Genomic DNA, 16,954 nt, shown 5'->3' with positions numbered 1-16,954 from the left:
TGATTGGACCTTTTCTCTGTGGCTGTATTCACCTTCTTTTGTTCCGTCAGGGCGGTACAGCTTAAGCCTTTATAATCATAATTTGGACATATTGGTGAAAGTCATTTAGCTTCTCAGCAGATGGCTTAAATGTAAGGAATAAGTGAAGACTTGTGTGAGTGAACAGGGATTATTATTTTTGTACATTTTGACAGCGGAAAGGAGGTCCCATTCAAGATTACTTATTGTTAATGAATTATTCCTTTAACTCAACTTGAATCACAGTCCAAATTCTTCAAACTTAACTTAAATTGAAATTTGAGATTTAAAAAGAAACCTGCATTTATATATATATATATAAAAAAAAAAAATTTAAAAAAAAGAGTTTCTTAATATTGTCATGTTGTAACAATAGTAAGTCTTATTTCCATATGTAAACATTGGAAATGTTTCCATTGAAAATACTGTGTATTATCACTGAGGCAAATATTTTCCCACTAAGCCAAGACGCACTTGTTTTCCAACATACATGCTCATGTTCTGCACTTTCATTACACGAATACATTAAATCCTCCACACCCCTAAAATAAGACTTCACCTGACCACACCCTAACTAAGGACCAAACCCCTCCTGTCAGCCTCTGAACAGCAAACAGGCATCGCCCGCAGAGCCCCCTCCCAGGTTTCACCCCGAACCACCACCACACTTTGAATGTTGCTGTATTGATACAGCGTTATGTGCGAGGAGGAAGGTGAGAGGTGTTCGGCTCCTAATCCTCTTAACTGCGTTATGCTGACCGTCGTCCAAGCCCTGACATGCTGTGCGCCCTTGTAGCTCCCCCAAACCCCGGAGTCAGCATCTCTGCGTCCCTTACGCACAGCTGGAGGGACGTGTGCAGCGGCGAGGGAGCGAGCAGCACGCGCAACAGGTAGGACCCGCACCCCGCTTAACAACAGCTTTCTGGATTTTATTGTCCTTTTGCTGATATTTTTGGATGTTGAAGGAATAATCTACCGGGTTGTGTCGACTTTACATGTTATAATCCGCGCTGGCCTCACATTTAAACCTGAACACGCCCTTTCTGTTTTCAGATGTGTTTGTTTTATTGCTATTAATGCACTGCGAGCTGGGTTAATTAATGTAGCATTAATGATCGATTATTGCACGCGGGCATTTCATCTCGTTGTGTCCGAGAGCTGTTGCTTCTGATTAGTAATACTAATAATCAGAAGCCATTTAGTAATTTATTGATTTATTGTGAAGCATTCCGGTATTTTTTCAACGTGTCTTCAATTCACTCCTTTTTTAAGAGTAGCAAAAGCCTGCGTGATTATGTATCCATAGTAACAGGTGGCTGTCTGAACCCCCTTTAAAACACACACACACACACACACACACACACACACACACACACACACACACACACACACACACACACACACACACACACACACACTTCTCTTCAGTAGATTTTCCTCTGCAGCTATGCAAGCATGATGGACATAAGATAACACACATGTTCGTGCTGATGGGATTCCAACTGTTTTCTGTTTCCAGTCCTTCCACAGGTTGAAGCTGCCTGCTGTAGAAGATGAAACACACTTGTCTGTGTGTGTGTGTCTTATCCATTGGCCATTGGTGTCTTCCCGCCACATTACGGAGTTGAAACCATCAAGGAATAACAATGCATCCGACATAACTTCCTGTTTGGAATCAAGAGTCAAGACCACGAGGGCAATGAAGGTGCACTCTCCCCCGAGGAGGAGACTCAAGCGCAGTCGCCTCCTCTTCTTCCTCTCAGGTGTGCTGCTGTGCTTCGTCTACACGCTGACTCTGAGGGCAAGGCTATCGGAGCCTGGATCCTCCGCCCAGAGGGACCACACTCTCGGAGCAGATGTGAATAGTGATGATGATGTTGTGGAAGTCAACATTCGGGAGGTGATGGGGTCAAATGAGACGGAGGAGGAGGCGGTTGTCTCACCTGAGAGCACCAATTCTCCTCCGGTGATAGTTGTCAACAGAACAGATATCCAACAGTGTATCTACGTAGATCCTCAACCTCCCCTGACTCAACCGCCCCCCACCACCCCTCACCCCGCAGCGCAGCCCCCTCACAGGAAGGGCGGTTTTCCAACGGACATCTTCACAGTGAAGCAGCGGCGGCAGGGCTGGGTGGTCCTGCACCTCATGGGCATGATCTACATGTTTGTCGCCCTGGCCATCGTCTGTGATGAGTTCTTTGTTCCCGGGCTGGAGGTCATCACCAACAAGCTGGAGATCTCTGAAGACGTGGCGGGGGCAACCTTCATGGCGGCTGGAGGCTCCGCCCCCGAGCTCTTCACCTCCCTGATCGGCGTCTTCATCTCCCACAATAACGTGGGCATCGGCACCATCGTGGGCTCGGCCGTCTTCAACATCCTGTTTGTGATCGGCATGTGCGCCATCTTCTCCCGGGAGATGCTGCACCTGACCTGGTGGCCGCTCTTCAGAGACGTGACCTTCTACATCCTGGACCTCATCATGCTCATCGTGTTCTTCGTGGACAACATGATCATGTGGTGGGAGAGCATGCTGCTGGTGCTGGGCTACATCAGCTACGTGAGCTTCATGAAGTTCAACAGTCAGATCGAGCACGCGGTGAAGACCCAGATCAACAGGCACATGAGTATCGTCAAGGTGTGGACCGCGGACGATCCAGAGAAGGTCAGTTATGGCTCGTTTCCACTGCAGCGGGTAGCTCGCTTTAAGCGTGTCGAGCCGTGCGGGGCCCGTTTTTGGTTGCGTTTCCACTTGGCCTAGTTTTGGCCCGGGGCTACTTTTTCACCTTTTTTCTGGCCCGACTAAATCGTGGTTCTAGGGCCAGGAACAACCAGGCTGAGTCGGGCTGAGTATGCTAAACTAGAGAGAGAATCGCTGGCAAGGGGGCTACAACTACAACAAGATGAACATATTTGACCGTGATTTAATTGTAATACACGTTTCAAAATGATGCCGAAGTAACAACATACTGATACCGGTTAGTAAAAACCATGAATTAATGCTTTGACAAGTCTGCAGACAGACGGCAGGCGAAAAACCCTTTTAAAATGCGTGCTTTCTAAATGGAGCTTGGCTAAGCTAACGTTATATATGCCCCGACCGTCCACACTCACAACAACGGCCATACAGACATAAATAAACCAGTGACTGTATTCGCCATGACACAGGCAGTCTGTGGTTTGTACTTCTTTAACTTTTGTCTAGTTTCTGAACAGATGCTTTCACACACAGTGACGTCACGAGCTACCCACAATGCAACGCGCGCCATATATATATATATATATAAATACGCCATTTTCCTGGAGGTGCTAATATCCTGGAGGTGCTAATATAAACAGCTAGCTAAAGTAACCAGGCAGAGCACACTAGTTTTTTTTTCTGAATTAACGACCGAAGAAATCGCTGCATGTCTTCGGATTACATCTCTGGACTTGAGGGGTGTGCTCTAGGTCGTTACCACCGTAAACTAGAGCTGTGTGGGTTGTCGGATTGCCTTTACAGACTGCCTGCAGATGTATGGAAAAACAAACCTTGAAAGTGGCCTTCGTCGATTTTGGCGGCATCTACGTCTAATTTCTGGAAACACCAGGGGGGTATACTGCGAAGCAGGATTTTCGCTTAGCCGGCTAAATTCAGGGAAAACTCCGGCTTTCCGGTCCTACGAAGCTGGTTCTCTTTTTAGCAGGCTAGATCTCCATGGTAATATATGCTAAGCAGCTAACCTGGTCGGGACCAGGTTAGGTTGCAGGCTAAGAGCTCAACTCAGTGAAAGCACCGCCTGCTGACCAATCAGAGCTCAGTGTGCGGAGTTTAAAGCGATCAAGTCATATTACAGGAGAAAGGAAATACAGAAAAACTGCCGTCGCAGGAAAGACGGCCGGCAAAAATCACCGACTGTGTGAACGTGAACATGAATAGAATATCACCTCCATCTTCAGAGCAATCTGACTATTATAACATTAGCGTTAAGAAAGCTTACTTAAATATCGGCCACAACATAAGTAACCGGATCAGAGTACATTAAGTACAGTCCGCGGCATATCACTTCATAATGTATCATATATCTCCTGATCTGAGTCAGCTGAGCCGTATCTGGCCGTGCAACACTCACAGTGTCACATACTGTATGCAGAAGTATTATTTTAAGCAACACATAAGTTGACGAAACACTCGAGACAAATGTAATTGAAGTCAGATCGTGTTTTAGACGGGGCAGTGATATCATAAACCTGTTAATGTACGCATTCAAACACTTTTTCTTTTACCAGCTGTGTTCACCTTGCAGGTGCAGCTATGTGGCTTTGATCCTGGATAAAGTGTTTAAGTCATGGATGTTTAAAGTTTAACTTCTTCATTTTTGACTAGTATTAAAGTTCACTTTTCATTCAGGAAGTATGACGCTGCGCTGTCAGTGCGCTTCTCCATGTTTGTGATTGGTCGAATGCTCCAGATACCACCCCTTTCATGTGAACGCGCACCTAACTAGATAGGACACGGCTGGCTTGAGCGATCCACTTGATAACCAGCGTCGTAGTACAGTTTAGCGAGAGCGCGTATGTTTTGGATTAAGCCAACCGGCTAACTCAAACATATCCAGGTTAGGTTGAACCAGGTTCGCAGTATAGGCCCCAGGTGAATATCCCACTTGTCACAATAATATTATCATGCCATTGCATATATGTGGTATTGTAGAGTTGACTAGATATTGATTAAGGCAATAGACCATGATATTCTGCTTGCACCTCGCGTGAAATGGCGGATACCGGAAGTACGGTGTCGCACTCGGCCCAATACCCGTATGTGTGTGTGAAAGAATATGCAGAGCTGTGAGCTCTGAGTGCTAAGAGCTAACGGCTGTGTTGTTTTTTGGGGGCTCAATGAAGATGACGTCACGGCTCCGCCTACACTGCGTTACTATAGAAACTACCCCAGTTCCTAAACTGTAATGGAAGCGCAGCATTAAAGTGAGCCGGGCCGAGTGAGGCCTGCAGTGGAAACGCCCCATTAGTGTCACATCTGGATGGATGTTCTGGTTAAATTAAATGAAAAATCATGCAATTAACAACACAATGATTTGTGTTCACGCCAAGGTTGTCAATAACAAGCTGAGTTCTTATTAGTCTGCGTCCACAAAAGCTGATTTAATGATCAAATCAGGGTTTTATTAGCTCTATTCATTCAATTATCAGCTCCCCTTCCAATGGCTGCAGCTCCACATGTCTGATGACAGCCACGACTTGGCTCCTTCAGTACAATACATTCAATAATTGAAATCCCTGCTACACTAAAATATTTACAGTGACAATCCTGGTGATTTTACAGTGGCTGTTGTTTAAATGAATCTGTAATTATCTGGTTAAAGTAGAGACAACATGATTAATCAATTGACTTGATCAATCAAGGTAGAGAACATTTAAATAACCTTTTTTACAAACCTATTAAAAAAGATATAAAGAATAATACAAATTAACTGGTTATAGCTCATCTAGGATGCAAGTCAATTGTGACAGTAAACCGTTTTCTAAGATTTCATAAACCAAGCAATCAAATCACACAATTTTTTTAGATATCAGACACACCTTAATGGTGCTGATTTTAAGATGTATGTTCTCAAAAGGGGCTTGCGGCTGCCACAGACATGGTAGAGAATCAGCAAATATTCAAAGATGCATTAATGCATCGCTCGTTTAGGTATTTTACTATTTTTTACAGATAAAACAAAAGATACAGGCGGACAACACAGAGCAATTTTTACCAGACAGACTTCCAATTGTACACAGAATATTTTCCACCCTTTCATCTGGCCACATTTGGATCTGCTGCCTGTTCAGATACAGTGAGAAAGGGACAGTGATTTGTGGGTCTGAGCAGGTGATGGCCTGTATTTGTGCAAAATCCTTTGATGATGCTGAGCAGAAAGGACTCCAGGTGTCACAGACAGCGTGTCACAGTGGGGAAGTGATTTAAATGTCACTCTGTTTCTGTCACAGCCCTGAATTACCAGTGAGTAGAGATGTAGAATAAAGGAAAATGTAATAATGTGTTTTGAATGGGCTTATTTACTTGCAGAAGGCCTGCAGACTAAACGGCTTCCTGCAGCTGACAGAAAGCAGTAAATGTCTGAGCCTGTAATTAACATGCAGAGCTGTGTTTCAGCATTTCAAGTATCGCCAGCACATTCTTCATTCAACCTGAAGCACGTCTGCCGTCAGTACGCGCTCTCTCCGTGAAAACACTGGGCGTAATGAGGCATGCTGCCACATTAATGGGTCAAAATGACTGGAATTCAAAACATACTTTTCCAGGAATTTGAATAAACATGCAGTATTCAAAAACATTCCTTTCTGAGCATTCACAGTCTTATCTCTGTTCAGAGGATACCTGTTGAATATAAGACCCAAGTTAACGTGCATCATGTTGCTGAGAGAGATGACTCATGCAGCCAGAGACACTGTAATAAACAGTGGCGAAAAACCTGAATTAATAACAAAACCAACAACAAATGAAAATAAATAATAAAGAAAAAAAGATATGACTAGCTTCATTGTCATATGATGCAAATCTGTTCCCAGGTAATTTACTAGGAATTGATTGTATTCTGCTCAACAGCTCATTTAATTCAGCAATTGTATCACTGCCATGACTTCCTCAGGGTCTTCATGCAGGCTGATATCCATTATAAACGTATATCCTTTTTTAACAACTCCTGACATAAAGGTAGGGTTAGGGTAATGTTGTGAATCGACTCGAGTGGCCTGTGTTCGTCGTCCATAACATACGCCTGCCCATACCATAACCCCACCACCGGGCCACTCGATTCACAACATTACCCTAACACCAGATACTGACTGGTTTTCGGACCCCCCCAATAAAGCAAAACTGCACGTTTTAGAGTGGCCTTTTATTGTGGCCAGCCTAAGGCACACCTGTGCAATAATCATGCTGTCTAATCAGCATCTTGATATGCCACACCTGTGAGGTGGGATGGATTATCTCGGCAAAGGAGAAGTGCTCACTATCACAGATTTGTTCAGATTTGTGAACAATATTTGAGAGAAATGGTTATTTTGTGTATATAGAAAATGTTTTAGATCTTTGAGTTCATCTCATCAAAAATGGGAGCAAAAACAAAAGTGTTGCGTTTATATTTCTGTTCAGTGTACAAGAGAAATTCTTATTTTTTCAGATTTTTTATTTGCCCACAAACTGAGGGGATCATGTTGCCTAATGTCATGTAGCATATTGTGCATGGCTTATGACTAAATATGATGGAACCTCAGAAATGTGCTCTGGAACAGGTGACATTGAGCAGGTTTAAAGACGGGATAACTCAAAATGTCACAAAAAGAGATGATTTAAAGAACGAGAATACAAAGCCTGAGAGCGAGCGAGAGCTTTGTCAGTTTTGCTGTGTGGTAATTTGATCAAACACATTTATTTTGCTGTTTGCTCGATTTAAGCCAAGCAACAGCAGAACAAATGAAAGTGTCAAAACTAGATTTTGACTCAAAAGTTGGGATGCAGTTATAGAGCAGGATCCACTTTAAGGATTAAAGTTGGTGATGGGATATTTTGCTGACAGCGAGAAACTCATATAATGGAGTGATAGGATTACTGTACAGTCCTTCTGATTCATACCCAGTGACACAATCAGATTTAATCTTACTGAGTTTCAGAACAGGATTCACGATCAGGATTACATTATATGTGGGATTTTTGGAGATGAAAATCAACTTTATATGTAATATACGAATACGTTTCCAGTTCGATCACTATGAAACAAACAAAATGTTGTATTTGCATGCACACCTGAATGAATGAGATGCTACTAACTGATTAAGTTTTCATTGACTTTACAGGAGAGTGAAGCTCCACCAGCTCCTCCAGCTCCTCCTGCTGCTGCTGCTGCTCCTCCTGCTGCTGCTCCTCCTGCACTCAAAGCTGAAGAAGTGTCCAAACGAGAACCTGAACCTGCTCCCAGCACTCCTCGAGGCAACAAACCACCATCAGACCCCCAAGAGGACAAAGAAAGACTCAGGGTACCAACAAATACATTTGTTTCGTTTGTGTGCACTGAAAGGACGTATCATAAAATATATTTCAGTCATTTATTAACAATCTACCAGTGTTCAAGATCCCCCCTTTACTGCACTCCTTTATTAACTCAGTGAAATGCTCCTCTATTTCTGCCTCTTTTAGTTACTGTTGCTACCTCAGTAGGCTTTTTATTCTTACGGTTTACAACAATATCACTGCTAAGCTGTTCACATGGTTATTGAAAATGAATATTTCACCTCTATTCCCCTTTACTTGCAAAGTTGTCGATAGTTGCTTCGCTGAAAGCGTTGGAGGTAATGCCAAGACGCTGCTGTAGCTAGCTAGCATGTTAGCCAGACATGCTAACAACTTAAAGCAGCCAACATTTTTCATATAATTGTATTTCCTTTTACGTCAGCACTACTGTATGCTTCATCATTTGGAGAATTACAAAAGGGTGCTTTTTTTTTAGCAACTTTTGCAAACTATCAAGTGAACCAAGAGTGATGATGGTAGTTATCCATGTTAGCAGGCAATAGCCTACAAATACATTTTGTATTTTGCAAAAAAGAAATGAAGAGACCACTGCAGCATAATCAGTGTGCTTGAGTAAAATTCCAATTTCTTTATTTTATTCTATAAACTACTGACAACATTTCTCTGTTAGAATTCAACAGACACTGGAATGGAATGGCTGCCATACATGTAGAGATTGAGATTTAAGAAACATTTGGATAGGTCTCTTAAAATGTTTCAGTGTATATATTGGTGCTATTACGGTTCCAAGGTTTGCCCTGATTCGACTTGTGTATCTTCTGCCCTTTCAGGTGCGTCCCATCCTGCAGCGAGGCGGCAGCTCGGCCTCCCTCCACAACACCTCGCTGAGGAGCACCATCTTCCAGCTGATGATCCACACACTGGACCCTCTGAGAGAAGGTAACAACCAAACCAACAATAGTTTCTGCAGTAACAAGATAGCATCTGCAGCCTGCTGGTCGTAATGTGTATATTATAGAGTTGATCAAAAAGAAAGGTAGGTTAGTCTGGATGCAATAGTGCTAGGTAGGTAGTTATTACTTTTATTAAAAATGCTGCTTTATATCAATTAATCAAATGAATATCATGTGTTACAAAATGAAACAAATCTAAGAAGCTGGATGTAAGTTAATTTATCAATCAACTTTGTTTGATCAACTATTATGCAGTAACTCAGCTCTGTCCTGGTCTGAGCGTCCTGTCCCTTCCTGTCAGTCAGGGTAACGTGATGAACCCTCGCGACCTTCAGCCCGTCCTCACACTGCCGGGCCGCTGTTCCCTCGCTCTCACAGCACTCGGCCACCACTGATCCTTAATCAGCTTTTCAATACAGGCTAATAAAAGCTGGATAAGAGCCAGCGTGTTAGCAGACCGAGCTCTTTATCTCTGTGGAGCCTGAGCCTAACCCTTTTAGTATTGGACTGACTCTTTTAACATGTAAAACCTGTAAAAGACCGACTTAACAGCAAGTGGTACAAATATATGTAGGAGCACACTTTAAGCTTTTTCCTTTTAAGTATTTAAATAAACATTCACACATTACCATACGTTAACAGCTGTTTGTGTGTCCTTGGCGATGCAGATGATTATTTTATTGTCGATAACTGGTCAATCAAAGGCACATCACATCCGGATAGTTTTGTCCGTTGGAGACGTGTCTGGCAACAGAAGATCCTCTTTGAGTCCTCTTGGGTTTGTGTGTTGGTCTTTTCAAATTAAACCGGGAGAGATGCGTTGTAAAACCCCCGCTTTTTATCTGACGATCAACCATGGTCCAGGATATCTCTATTGTAATGGGAAAGGAATTGTAGAACATCTCTAACTATAGTTGGAAGTAGAGTGTTGGACGTCTGCACAGATTCATCAGTTTGACGGGACACTGTGTGCAGTCAACTTCAAATAAAAGTACGATGGCTCAGAAGTGAAAATGGTTGCTGTGCGTTTCCATCCGTAGAGGCAGCCCTTAGAGGGGCCATGAAAACACCGGGCCTGAGGAAAGCCAGGAGAGGTAAGAGCGCCCACTAGACGTCACCTGGTTCTGTTCCCTGTTGTGTGTCCTGTCGCGATTGTACTCTTCATTCTCAAGTTCAACCCTGTCCCCCGTTTTGAGATGGTTAAACCCTTATTGGATTACAATGTGGAGTCTGTGGGAGCACATTTATTTCCCATTCCAGCTTTATTTCATTGTCTGATCAAAAATACATTTCAAAAAGGACATTTTATCTCTACTGTAGATGCATGTTATTAAAGTGTCACATACTTGTGGAAGACTAATAATGGCATGTATTTCTGCCAATCAGAGACTTCCTTTAATGGTGATGTTAGAGGCGAGGGGTCAGTACAGAAGAAAGGTAAGACTGGCTGTTGTGTTTGTGGATGTTGTTATTGTTGTTGTGGTCAGTCCGGGCTGCCGTACTGGTTGTGAATTTGACATTAGATGGTTGCATGTTGTTGTGTTTGCACCCAGTAGTTACTGTAATGTTGTGAGACAATCTTTTACAAAAGAGCCAGAGTGTGAGTGTAAGGCATGTTGGTTTGGTTGCACAGTATTGGCATGGACAAAGTATCTCTCATATGAAAAGCCTCCATGTTGTATTTGAGCAATGATTCTCTTGATTGCAGCGAAGAACAAAGTAAAGCCTCTGAAAGTCCCGGTCACGGGCAAATTAGAGAGCAAGTCCCATCATGGCGTCTCTGAAGGTGAGTTTAATGTTGGACTCCAACACCTTTTGTAATTAAAGCCTGAAGTCAGGTAAGAAGATAAAACTCATTTCATGAGATAATTGCGGTAAGTGAATTAGCCTAGCTAAGCACAAAGAAAGTAGCAGGTCTCCCGTGGAAAAGAGATCAATGATCTCAATGGGATACACCTGGATAAATAAAGGTTTGAAATGAAATGAGCATAGCTAGCAGCTAGCCCTAATCTCAAATTATATTATTTTCAACCATGTAACTAAGAACACCATATACCTTACATCTTTCTGTATTTATTAAACAAGATAAAGTAATTTTTTAGGAGTTATTTAAAGCTTTATTTGTTTTCCCTTTTGACAGGAGGTGAATAAATAATCAACACGTTTATTTATAGCATAAAGCATTTTTATCCTTTACAGTATGTTTACATTCTTTATCTTCCACTATAAATTCTAATGATGTGCAGTAGCCTACTTGTTTTACATGCTGCTGCAACGAAAACATTTCCCAATTCGCGATCAACAAAGTATAGGCTATCTTATCTTATATACAGAAATTAGATGTATAGATATTTCTCTTTTTAAAAAGGTAAATGTAGACATCAGGCATTTTCTGTGTCTTCTTGTGGTATTTTGTGTTTAAAGGTTTGAATGCTGTAAGTGCAGCACTGATATAACATATTGGTGGTGTATGAATCTTTAAAGACTGTGCGGGGGTGAGAAGGTTGTGTTTGTGTGGAGTAATGAGATCCTTCAGATTCTGAGGGGCAGAGCAAAGTGGAGCTGCAGGGAGTCTGGAGGGGCCTTAAGGAGCCTGAATCAATCAGCCTAATGATTAACATACAGATGGGACTGTGTGTGTGTGTGTGTGTGTGTGTGTGTGTGTGTGTGTGTGTGTGTGTGTGTGTGTGTGTGTGTGTGTGTGTGTGTGTGTGTGTGTGTGTGTGTGTGTGTGTGTGTGTGTGTGTGTGTGTGTGTGTGTGTGTGTGTGTGTGTGTGTGTGTGTGTGTGTGTGTGTGTGTGTGTGTGTGTGTCCTTTTTTACTCCATTACTGGAACATGTTTTGCTCCCAACACTCCAATCACTGACACTTGATACTGGCTCACACAGCATAATCATGTTGGGGCCCATGCAAAGGTCTGAAGTTAAAGTGCTACGTTAATGTGGGCATCAGCTAGCTAACGTTAGCTGTAGCAGCTAGTGAGCAGCACGGTACTGTTTTGCTAACATTAACAGAAGTTACTTTGAGTTACATTACGATGTGTTCAAGCTCTACTCAGTTAAACTTAAATGAATGCTATAATTTCATGGAGGTTATTATGATCTGTTTCTTTGTTACTTTAAAACATTCATTTTAAGAAGCTTGTATAATATATTCAAACTACTATGCTAGTTGTCTTTTTAAAAACTATATCTCCCTGTAATACTGCGTGTTCTTCCTCTTTCTCCAGATGCTGACCAGAAGCTAACTGAGCTAGCCACTGATGCTAATGCTGCTGCTGGAGCACCAACTGAGCCGTCCACCTCACAGCCCCAAAAGAAAGAAGAAGAGATGAGGGAAAAGACGGCCGGCCAGCCAGACGAGTCGAAGGTATGCAGAGAAATAATGACTCGCATTCACAAATATACGAATACATTTCACTGGTGTCCTTTCACCTGCAGGCGGCAGCGGGGGGGTCAGAGGGCACTCAGGGCAGCACTGAGGATGAGTGTGGTGACGAGGAAAGTGAAGACTCCGATGAGAGTGAAGGTGATGACCTTGATGATGAGGAAAACAAGGAGGAGGAAGAAGAGGAGGAGAGTGAACCGCTGTCTTTAAAGTGGCCCGACACCAGACGCAAGCAGGCCACCTACCTGTTCCTGCTGCCCATCGTGTTCCCGCTGTGGCTCACGCTGCCCGACGTCCGCAACCTGGTGAGGAGCAACCACATCTTCAACCTCTCACATCTAACTCATATATCTACTTTTACACATCTCAGAGCTGAGTATTGTGCTTTTTTCTCCACTTTGTCTGACATTACAGTTGTTCTCGTATCTCCAGACATGCGTTTGGTTATATTACCAAAGCTCTTGTGTTTGTGGAGGAGAAGCCAAATAAATAAACAGTCCCATTTTGAAAACAAACACATCTTATCACGGACATAAAAGCGAGTTGTACATGTAAAGGACTTTATTATTTCATCTTGATACAGCTCAGTGTCAGTTTATCTGAACATGTTTTGTAATTTTCAGGTGTCCAGGCGCTATTTTCCCGTCACGTTTATCGGTTCCATCCTGTGGATCGGAGTTTTCTCCTACCTGATGGTGTGGTGGGCTCATCAGGTTGGTTAACCCTTCATAGTCATGTTTAGAGAAACTCAAAACCATTGTGACATGTTGGTTTTGACTGTAGAAAATGTTTCATCCAGTTTAATGACACAGCACGGTTTCATAAGAAAACACTGAACTGCTAACAGTTTATAATAATTAGGATGAAAGGATAAAATTGAGTCCCAATGCAGTCGATGGCTGTCTGTGATGTTAAATAAATGTAAGTACTATTCTAAACTACTTGCTGAAATTGAGGTTTGATTTAACAATGACCTAATAAGCAAACTCCTGCAACTCAAGGACTTAAAGGAAAAGAACAATTGAAAATCGGCTTTTGTGCTTTCTTGCATTTGCTTTAATTGCTTTTAACAGTAAGATGGCAAGTTCGATATAGCTTGACATAAATACAGGAAACAAAGGGGCAAACGTTAGCCTGACTGTCTTTAATTTAGCTAAATCTGGCTACCAGCATCTCTAATGCTCACCCATTTCAAATCTGTTTTGTTTGATATGTAGAAAAAACAAAGTGTAATATTTGTCATAAAAGGGAACATTTAATTTGACTTACAATAAGAGTTACCTTGCTTTACTTGAGAGGGCGTTGACGCGCTGTTTCTTGTGTTTCAGGTGGGAGAGACCGTGGGCATCTCTGAGGAGATCATGGGCCTTACCATCCTGGCAGCCGGGACCTCCATCCCAGACCTCATCACCAGTGTGATCGTGGCCCGGAAAGGGCTGGGGGACATGGCTGTGTCCAGCTCAGTGGGCAGTAACATCTTCGACATCACTATAGGGTGAGCTTGGAGTGGAGTAGAAGTATGAAGTAGCATAACATGGAATTAGTCAATTTAAAGTTCACCTATTATGCAAAATGCACTTTTTGATGTCTCTTATTCATAAATATGTGTCCCTGGTGTGTAAGGAGACATACAAACCTCTCTCTCTAACTCCTTACCCACATCTCTAAAAACGGGGGTACAACGGGGCTGATCCAGATTTGCTGCGGTCATGACGACATTACTCAAATGTGGGCTGGCTTTACGTTGAACTCCTGGCGACATTCCGCCCCAACCTATCAGAAACAATGCGCGACGTGTTTTGGAAGTAATGTTGTCTGTGTTTACATTAGCAAGCATCGCTAACACTCAGAGCTAACCTGTACTGGAGAGAGTAGCTGTAACAAAGCAGGATATAAAAGGTCACCTTGTGGTAAACCCGCGAGAGACAAAAAGCGTTTGAGCTCCATTCTGTTTCAGAAACAATCCTTGATGTGGTTTGGAACATGATATGGTGTTTCATCACTGCAGCGTTTAGCTGAGTTTCTGCTGGTAGACAGGCCCAGAATCAGCACTTTAGTAACAGGGCTGAAATAGAGGGGTATGAAACATGGCTACAATGTGGGATCTGTTTGGTATCTTGAGCAAAACACTTCAGAGACATGTTTTGTATAGATATGGCCCTACAATATATCGTTCAAATATAGCATAGTATGTGACCTTTAAAGTAGAGATTAAGTGTGCTTTCCACTGCTATCAGATGTCAGATAGTGTGTGAACCTAGAACTGGATAGAAACCTGTCGGTGTGTCCCCTCTGGTTTCAGCCTGCCAGTGCCGTGGCTCATTTACACTCTGTTACACAACGGGGAGCCGGTGACCGTCAGCTCCAACGGCCTGTTCTGTGCCATCGTGCTGCTCTTCATCATGCTCCTCTTCGTCATCATCTCCATCGCTGTGTGTCGCTGGAAGATGAGCCGGATGTTGGGCCTCACCATGTTCGCTCTGTACTTCGTGTTCCTTGTGCTCAGCGTCATGCTGGAGGATCGCATTCTCATCTGCCCCATCTCCATCTGAAGCCACACGTGACGTAGAACATGCAGACTGGATCAGTGTACCGAGGGTGTTACATAGGAGAACCCAGCCTGGTGTCAAGAGCTGAGGCACAGTAGCCACATTGTAGAAACAGTAAAAGAGCAGTAATGAGGAAGACAAAATCCACCCTCAACATAATTTAACATCATACTGTTACATTCACCAGAAGCTACTTTTCTGTCCCCACTTTATTTGAGTGTTTGAAATGTATGGAAGCCCTAGACGGCCATGTTTCAAACTGTTTATTGATTATATTACAAAATAAATCAGTTATTTAACAATATCTTGATATACAGTTAAAAAAAACACATGTTTTGAGATAATTTCAAGCTTTACACATATTAAACACAATCTCTGTAGAAATGTTTTAACATCATATCCCAAGAAGCATCTGTGATTGTGTGCAAAAAGAAGAAACAACTGTGGACTTCCTCTTTAAGTTTGCTCACTTTAAACAACCGCAGTGTTTTGCTCTCCTGTACCTGCCGGTCATGGTGTAGAAATGAGTCCTTTTGCTACAAATGTATGTCAGACTATAAAACTTTGGGCTACAAAAATAATGTTTTTAGATAAGATTAAGATACAAGTTAAACTCTACAGTAGCATTACATGTCACTGACATGCATTCAGTACGGTGGGCAGCCTCCCAGCTACTGGATATATTTGGATGTGCCTGCTCAATTATCAACAAAAAAGATTCACAATCAAACTGTACTAGATTGTACTAATTAGGGCTGCACGATTTTGGGAAAAAATCTAATTGGGATTTTTCTGACAAATATTGCGATTGCGATATTTGTTTTTAAGCGACCCAACGGAAGTTTATTGTAAAATGCGGCCATAACTCCGGCTAGGAAGGTCGTATCAACGTGCTCCCGTCTCTAGCACCCCCGCAGCCCGAGCTACGAGTGAAAGAACTAAACTTACATGAAACTTCCGTTGGGTTGCTTTAAAGTCAAGCTTCAGTTTAAGATTCACCCTGTAATGGAAACATGTGATGGAGCGTTACTAACCTGACTCAGAAACCATCTAGGAAAGCTCCATTGGAAGCCATTTGGAAAAGTATTTCAAAAATACTTGGCAGGTGATTGGATAAATCTGTCTATCACCTTCTATCATGGGCTACTTCTGATTGATTAACAATGGCTGGTACATGTGGAGCACAGCACTTCTGATTGGTGTGGATGACTGACACACAAGAAAAAAAAACACAATTAAAAAAAAATCGCAGGCTTCGCGATTTGATAATCGCATCATTTCAAATCCCGATTTCGATTTAAAATCGATTAATCGTTCAGCCCTAGTACTAATTGAAAACGTCATTTCATCAAGGTGTGTAAGAGTTTGTGTGTGCAGTGTGTCTCTGATATTGTCATCATAATGCTGCAGTGACTTAAAGAGATGAATCTGTTACAGCAGTGAGGGTCTCTTTAAAACTGCTGGATGCAACTCCATTCTGTATGACTAGTGTTCTCTCTACACCGTGCTGTCTTCAGTGTTTGTTCAGTGCGGAGAAGAAGGTTTCTGTGAGAGGAAACCTTTCATGTTGAGACCATCCTGTGGTGGAGAGGAACAGTGATGTGTGTTTCGGGCTGTCTTAGCTGTGAGGAAAACCCTCAGGTGTCACCGTCAGATGTTACCGTCTTGTTAAATGCTGTTGTTGGATTGAAGTGGATGCAAACATGTATTATTGGTGAGAAAACTCAGTATTTAAAATTAAAATGTGATGCTGCAATAAATTATTTTTTTAACAGTGAAGCTGTGTTCAATAATGCTTTGTTCATATAAGTATGTCATCACAGTCATTAAAGTGTATTTAAATTTATTATTTTTACAAAAGTATAGTATTTCATGAAAAATACAAGCCATATTTTAGTGTGAAATAAAAATGTGATTTAAAAATCACATTATAATATGTCATAAATATATAAAAGCATTATTATGTATGTAAAAAAAAAATGATATTATAGCATAAAACATAGTATAGTTA

The 16,954-nt window shown here is 42.2% G+C and overlaps 1 protein-coding gene across 1 annotated transcript; it reads left to right on the top strand.

Moving 5' to 3' along the window:
* The first annotated feature begins 681 nt into the window (after nt 1-681).
* Nucleotides 682-16,687, top strand: LOC117465953 (sodium/potassium/calcium exchanger 1-like). Its single transcript, XM_034109076.2, has 9 exons — nt 682-908; nt 1,538-2,683; nt 7,879-8,058; nt 8,884-8,992; nt 12,237-12,376; nt 12,448-12,699; nt 13,018-13,107; nt 13,723-13,889; nt 14,697-16,687. Exons 2-9 carry the CDS (start codon nt 1,718-1,720, stop codon nt 14,944-14,946), a joined length of 2,154 nt encoding a protein of 717 aa, XP_033964967.1. The 5' UTR covers nt 682-908; nt 1,538-1,717; the 3' UTR covers nt 14,947-16,687.
* The last annotated feature ends 267 nt before the right edge of the window (nt 16,688-16,954 follow it).

Source organism: Pseudochaenichthys georgianus, chromosome 3 (genome assembly GCF_902827115.2).
Source record: "Pseudochaenichthys georgianus chromosome 3, fPseGeo1.2, whole genome shotgun sequence".
NCBI classification, from domain to species: Eukaryota; Metazoa; Chordata; class Actinopteri; order Perciformes; family Channichthyidae; genus Pseudochaenichthys; species Pseudochaenichthys georgianus.
Note: the sequence above shows the minus strand (reverse complement) of the source record. Positions and strands in the feature narration are given on the sequence as shown.

Coding starts and splice junctions, on each gene's coding strand:
- LOC117465953 (XM_034109076.2), top strand. CDS start 1,718: ATGAAGGTGCACTCTCCCCCGAGGAGGAGACTCAAGCGCAGTCGCCTC. Junction 8,993..12,236: donor ACTGGACCCTCTGAGAGAAG/GTAACAACCAAA, acceptor CTCTTTCTCCAG/ATGCTGACCAGAAGCTAACT. Junction 13,108..13,722: donor TGGTGTGGTGGGCTCATCAG/GTTGGTTAACCC, acceptor CTTGTGTTTCAG/GTGGGAGAGACCGTGGGCAT.